The 7847-nt window shown below is 30.0% G+C and overlaps 1 protein-coding gene across 1 annotated transcript in view; it reads right to left on the bottom strand.

The window, feature by feature from the left end:
• Window positions 1–1590, bottom strand: part of LOC122632033 (chronophin-like) — a 3290-nt gene extending 1700 nt beyond the window's left edge. Inside the window, exons 1-2 of the mRNA XM_043818422.1 lie at window positions 730–1590; window positions 414–574 (exon numbers count right to left, since the gene is read on the bottom strand). Coding sequence (XP_043674357.1) covers window positions 414–574; window positions 730–820 — 252 coding nt within the window. The 5' untranslated portion in view covers window positions 821–1590. The remainder of the gene's footprint in view (window positions 1–413; window positions 575–729) is intronic.
• Window positions 1591–7847: the final 6257 nt, after the last annotated feature.

Here is a 7847-nt window from a genome sequence, read left to right as displayed (position 1 = left end):
CTCTCTCTCTCTCTCTCTCTCTCTCTCTCTCTCTCTCTCTCTCTCTCTCTAGGACATATCATTTAACCTCATTGTAACACCGTTCGTTCTAATGCGAATTGTTTTACCTGACTTATAGTTACGAGTAACATCATCGTTTAAAAGATAATTATATCCTGTGAATATCTTTTAATATATTATTATTGGTCCGTATAAATGTTATATTTTATTCTTTTGAAGAAATAAAACAAAAATGATTTAATATATATATATATATATATATATATATATATCGATAGACAAAGTTAACGAATGCAAATAAACATAAACAGTCGATTGCTATCGACGATATTCAAAATCACCGGCATGAATCATTGCACAGGATTATTGCACTTTAGAATGACGTTACTTGAGAACTTATTTTAATCACTCACATCTTTAGCTTCGAGACCATTAACCAGAAGTCTTTCACAAATCTTTCTCGTACCAGCCGTTGCATTGTTCGTCACGAGGAAAATCTTCTTTCCGAAACTTTGTAATTTTGTTAAAGCTTCAATACTATTTTCGATGGGCGAATCGATGTGCCAGAGGACACCTGTATCGTTTACGAAAGAAGAACAAGAAAAAGAACAAGTAGAAAGAGAAGAAGAAAGGGACAAATAGGAGTTAGAAGAAGAAGAAGAAGAAAAAAATAAAAGATCAGAAGATAATTTCAATTAGATGAAAAATATAATCTGTTTGTAATCTTACCATCGCAATCCGATAAGACGATATCGAAGGAGTCGAGGAACCTTCGAATCTCCTCTTCGTTCACATTTCTCAGATCCTTTGTTTCTGGCATGATGACAAACGATATCGAGGATTTTCAATTAAAATAAAAAAGAAGAAGAAGGAAAAGAAAAAAAAAAAGAAGAAGAAGAAGAAGGGAGAATAGAAAGAGAAAAATTAAAAATCAAAATAAAACAGAGAAACAAGAATCAACTTCGAGTCGCCAAGGATCAATTTCTTACTTTCGTGGATAAACTCGGGCGAATAATACGAACGAATCAATGGATGAACGAGATAAATAATAATCCAAAAAGAACAAAAAAAGGGGGAAGGGGGAAACCGAACGAACAAATAAATAACCGAATAAATTAAAAACGAACTAAGAATTATATAATGATTAATCGAGTAAAGAAGATGTTATGAATGAACGTTATAAAATAATTCTCTTTAATATCTTCCACATGTGTACTTGCGCGCGCGCGCGAACTCTCTCTCTTTCTCTCTCTCTCTCTCTCTTTCTCACAACATATAGTCTCGCGACTATATCGATTCTCGAGGATATCAGTTAGAACGATAGAAGAGAGGAGCCTTCCAATGGCGATACGTGTACACAGCAACGCGACGATACCTGTACTGCGAGGGTTGCCGGCCCTCTCTTCCACGTCCTCTTCCTCGTCCTCGTCCTCGTCCTCGTCCTCATTGCCGTCGTTGATCAATGTTCACAACCTCTTCTTTCGGGGAATTTTCTTCTCAGCGAAATGTAGTGCATTCACCTTCAACAATACCCATCACATATTTTCTTTTTTTCTTTCTTACCTTTTTTTTTTTTTTTCTTTTTCTTTTTCTTTTCCCTTCTTCTTTTTTTCCTTTTTCTCTCTTTGCTCTCTTTTTTTTTCTTTATCAATCACTCCGATCTATATATGTATATGTATGCAGCGTTTCTATTTTTGTTATAAATTTAGAAGAGAAAGAGAAGAAAAATAATAATACGTGTGTGACATGTCGCCGACTGTTCCACGATCGGTTCTTCATAGTGCTACGAAAACCATTTATGCGCATGCTCCAGGAGCGTACAAGAGATTGGATCTTCGTCAGTCGTAAATTCGTCGTCTACAATTTTACGAGTCTTTCGAAATTCTCAAAGAAATATCTCTTTTTTTTCTTTCTTTCTCTCTCTCTCTCTCTCTCTCTCTCTTTCTGTCTGTCTGTCTGTCTCTCTCTCTCTCTCTCTCTCTCTCTCTCTCTCTCTCTCTCTCTTTCTCAAATATTTATCTGCGACGCGAACTTTTAACAAGTCCGACACCTAATGTGAATTTTTAATATTTAAAAAAAGATAGAAACGATGACGTGAAAAAAGAAAAAAACAAAACTAATAACGAAATAATGAATGGTCGGATCGGTGAATAAATAAATCATACGTCTGAATTAATTACTCTTTATCAGTAAAATTATTTCAAAATCAGTTAACTTATTTTTTATCAAACGTTATATTTCCATCCATTCCGAGAGAGATTACTATATATGTACTTTTTCTTTTTCTTTTTTTTTCCTTTTATTAGTCACGTACAAAAGGAACGTATAAACGTAGAATAGATGACCCGAAAGTTCACAGACTTCTTTTGTAGATCAGTCAATGGAATAATATTGTAATGCGTTAAACGTGTTCTTTGACGTTGTTCGGTCTTAGAAAGAAAGAAAAAGAAAAAAAAAATCCTATAGCGGGATAAGTATAAACGTTTTAATGGAAATAAAAATTTCTAATATTTGTTTTTTCTTATCTCTTTGTAAGGTAATCAAGTTTTCATATGACAGTGTGAGATAATATATTCGATATTTCGTTACGTCTATATACATATGTATTTGCATCATATATTGCATCATATTAACGTTTCTTTGAGAAAACATTTCTTATCAATGATTCGTCATTGTTGCGTTATAGTCTTATCGTTTAGGGAATAATGAATTCCAATTCCTATGAGGATAATTTTTGTTTAAATTTTTTTCCTAAAAATATTTGCCAATCGATTCGAAGAAATTTTTCTTATTGAAAGATGTTATCCTTTTAAATAAAATTATCGATTCTGTTCGAGTTAATTATTACAAAAATGTATTAACTTGAGACTATCGATTATTATATTTCTCTAATATTATATCCATAAAAGGACTCTTAGAAACGAGAAATTTATTACATGTGATATTTTCATATCAGTTTGGTACGATTCTTACAGACGCCATTTTCGCGCATAGGGCATCTTATCTCGTAAAATGTTCAAAAATTTAATAAAAAGAAATAAATTGTATAATTATAATTAACTTATTATTATAACGATTACTAAACAGTAAACAAATTTTCTTGCATAACTTTAGACTTTGATCGAGAACCTTCATGATCGTGTTAGTTTATTATCTTTATTGTGACGACAAATAAGATAACGATTCAATATAATCTGAGTTCGTGTTAAATACCCTTTCATTCGCATACCTTCATTGAAACAAATATTCATTTCAATTTGTCGGAACAACCTTCTTATTTCTTGAATTTCGTCCAATCAAAAGAATCATTAAATGACAAGGATTAAGAATAAAATATAAACGAGTAAATACTTACAATTAATAATTAACTTTTATTGTCCGAGGGTTTCAATGATCATCTAACGCGTTTGGGTTAATAGAATTTCAATTTATTAAGTTTTTTTCCTAGCCGTCAGTGTCTTGATTCTCATTTACAAAGGTATTATATGGCTGTAGCGATTATAACTGATAAATGATAATAATAATAATAATAATAAGAAGAAGAAGAAGATGAAATGAGAATAATAATAATTATAATTATAATCGTAATAAAGATCATCATCATCATCGTAAAAATAATGGCAATAATATTCATTATTCGACGATTTAATAAAAATTATAATTCTGATAACTAATAATAATTATATATATATATTTATATATATATATTTATATATTTATATATACACCTATATATATATATATATAAAACTAAGAATATATTAAAATTGATAATCGCATTCGTGCAATTGTTGTTTCTACCTTCTCTCTCTCTCTCTCTCTCTCTCTCTCTCTCTCTCTCTCTCTCATACATACTTACACATTCTATCTTTCTTTTCGTCTTCTTTCCTCGTACACGTACTTACACACATATGCATTCTCCCTCTCTCTCCCCCCCTCTCTCTCTCTCTCTCTCTCTCTCTCTCTCTCGTTTTTGAAAAAGAGCCTTATATACTTACTTAACAGCATCGTAAAAATAACTAATCCTCAACGTAAATTTTCTTATCGTTAAAAACTGACTAGAAAAAGAATTAAACATTTTGTTTGTTTCCCCGGTATCCTCCTCTCCTCGTTCGTTTCCCTGCCCGCGTTTATTTTTTATTGTTCATTCAAAAATGTTTGTCCTACGAAAAGAAGAGAAGACAGGAAATTGATTGGAACGTCGTCGTTCGTTTAAAAATCGAGATGAGATGAGTTTGTCGAATTTTTTTTTCAAAAATTTTCTTTCCAGTTTATTTATTTATTTATTACTTTATTCATTCATTCATTTATTTATTTTGTTAGTTATTTATTCCTTTAGATTATCTTCTATTTCTAGATTTACGCTACGAGCAAATTTATTGCTTTTTATCCTCGTTCGCGATAACGTGGAATACTGCAAAAAAACGGCAGTGTTGGTCGCGATACTGGCTTCTGTTTCTATCTCTCTTTTTCTTTCTCTCTTTTTCTTTTTCCTCTGTTCTTTTTTTGTTTGTTTTGTTTTGTCTTAATTTTCTTCACTGTGAATCATTGTTACTAAGTTATTCGCAGAAATGAAATAATCGAAGGTGTGCATTTGCGCGAATCTTAATTACGGAAATACATTCATCTAAAAGATAAATATCATCTAATCAATTTTATATACGTTTAAGGGATAATATCGCGACAAGAAGTGATTCAGGAATCGTTGGGGATTCAATTATTCGAAAAAATAAAAAAGAAAAAGTCGATTATTGTTGTTATTAAATTAAATTTCATTAGGGGAAGAAACGCATTGTCCCCATATCGTTCTGTCAATGAAATCCCATGATTCATCTAATTCTTAAGTATATGTACACACATACACACACACGCGCACACACACACACACACACACATGCGCGCGCACGCACACACGCACATACACACATATATTTTTTTTTAATTGTTTATTTCGTCTCGAAGAGTAAATTACCTTCGTGTAAATGTTTAAAAAAATTAAATGAAAAAAAAAAAAAGAGAGAGAATAAAGAAAGAAATAAAAGGGATAATACTTTCTTTCTTAATCGTTGGGACGATTAGATATAAGACGAAACGGTGACCGTGAAGATGAATTTGAAAAAAAAATAAAAAGAAAGAAATAGAAGAAGTATAATGATCTAATCCCTATTCGATCGAAAGAAGTTTATAGTAAAGAAATTTGCAAGAAAAAAATCGCAGAAGACGTAACCATTGTAGTACCAATTATAAGCGCGTACTTATACCGTTGACATTCTTTTCCCATTTTTTTCTCATCCTCTTTTTATTTTTGGTTTTCGTTCATTCGTTCGTTCGCAAATATATTCTAAAAAATTTCTGTGTGTCTTCGATCGGCGACGATGAATGTAGTGCCAATGAATAGATAATATTCATTGTAATTATAGCATAAAGATAGACTATAATAGTATTCCGTGATGAAACCATTAACGATAGTAACGCTTAGTTTTAATTATAGTTCTGAATTTTTTTTCTTTTTTCTTTTTCTTTTCTTTTTTTTTTAAATTGGACTTAATCAACTCTTTTCATTCTTCAATCTAATCTCGTAAGTATTAACGTAAGCTCTCTCTCTTTTACTATGTAGTTTAGTCGTTGTAAGTAATAGTGCGTTATAGTAATTAGTATTTTAATAATGGTAATATTAATAATAATAATAATGATAATAATAATAATAAAAATAAAAAAAATAATAATAATAGTAATAATAATAGTAATAGTACTAATAATAGTAATAGTAATAGTAATAGTAATTTATAGTACTCCTTGGTGTATAATAGTTTTTAGGCATTACTAGTATTAGTTACGATAGATGATTTTTTCTTTTTTCTTTTTCGATTTTTTTTTCGGTAATAATTAATGTACGAATCATGTTTAACTTCTTTCTCTCTCTCTCTCTCTCTCTCTCTCTCTCTCTCTCTCTCTCTCTCTCTCTCTCTCTCTCTTCCTTAGTAAATATTAATTAACAATAAACGCGGTATACATCACTTTCGTTTTATTAAACATTAGATAACGCTATGAGAGAAAGTACTTACGAATCATTGAGATTATCGATTATTCCCTTGAAAAACACATCCTATTTTAAACATTAGCTAATGGCTACGACAATTTTCATCATATTCGGCTTGATTTATTCCCATCGTGACTATGAACATAATCTTTCGGAAATGTTTGTCTTTTTTGTTTTTTTTTTTTTTGTTTCTTCTTTTATGAAGGTTTCTCCACTTTCTAGCTCCTTCTTCTCCTTGCCATGTCTCTCTACCCACTCCCATCAAAACCCGTATCACTAATTGTCAAAATGCGAAGAGATTTTATTTCCCGGCACTACCGTCGTCCTATTTTCTATTTATTAATTTATTTATTTATGTATGTATTTATTTATTTATTTATTTGTTTGTTCGCTCATTCGTTCATTCATTCATCCATTTCTTTTCTTTTCTTTTATTTATTTACTTTAATTATTTTATTTATCTCTTGCATCTACCTACCTGAACAACGCGTGATACACGTAACAATAATGATTTCTCTTTCCGTTTTGTCCGGCATATCTTCTTTTCTTTTCGATAGAATAAGATAAATCTGACAAATATGTATGTATGTATGTATGTATGTATGTATGTATGTATGTATATATGTATGTATGTATGTAATATGAAAGAAAAAAAATATTCTATCAAAGCCATCTTCTCTTTGTTTCTTGTAATTTGTTTCTTTCCGGTCTTCTCTCTCTTTTTTTCTTTTCTGATATATATATATATATATATATATATATATATATATATATATATCGTCGATATAATACTTACACGATATATCGAATAATACGGTATGCCATATATCTGTTTATAATTTAATTGTTTATACTCTATTTTATATACGATATATATATATACACACATACATGTATATACATATATATCCGCGATCGAACACGTACGTACATATGCACGCACCCACACCCACATACACACATACACAAAGATCATACACACACCATTATTTAGGTATCCATACAAGCATGTACACGGACACACACAAGGCAGACGCACGTTTTCTTTCACGCAAGCTTCATGACGAACGTCGTCGTCATAAACGTTCGGACGAAGGAACGATGTGATATAAAGAAAACTTGTTCATTTCGTCGATTCTCTTTTTAACTAATCATATTTGACAGACAATTAACATGATTTCTCTGTTCATTTGTTTTTCTTTTTTTTCTTCGATTTTTTTCAAACGAACTATGTATGTAATTACGATATTAAGATGTTACCTTGATGATGATCATGACGAAGTGAAAATGGTAATGATGACGATGAAATTAATAATAATAATAACTATAATTATAATTATAATAATGATAATTAATAATAATAATTAATAATTAATAATAATAATAATAATAATAATAATAATAATAATAATAATAATTAATAATAATTAATAATAATAATAATAATAATAATAATAATAATAATAATAATACATACATACGCCCTCTCCTAATATGATACTATAACATTACAAGACTATATACAATCAGAGCAACAGCGTTATTTAATTTATTATCTTTATTAATTTTTTCTTGCTTTATCTGGCCTGTGTTTTTGGTATATATTTTTTTTTGTTGTTTTTCACTTTTTCTTTAATAGATCGGCTCGCCCGAGGCTATATATGTATATATGTATGTATGTATGTATGTATGTATGTATGCATGTATGTATCTATGTATGTATGTTGCATGTTGCATGTTGCATGTTGCATGTTGCATGTTGCATGTATGTATTTATGTATGAGGTGCTTAAGGCGCAAGAGAGCTT

Source organism: Vespula pensylvanica, chromosome 9 (assembly GCF_014466175.1).
Source record: "Vespula pensylvanica isolate Volc-1 chromosome 9, ASM1446617v1, whole genome shotgun sequence".
NCBI lineage: Eukaryota > Metazoa > Arthropoda > Insecta > Hymenoptera > Vespidae > Vespula > Vespula pensylvanica.
Note: the sequence above shows the minus strand (reverse complement) of the source record. Positions and strands in the feature narration are given on the sequence as shown.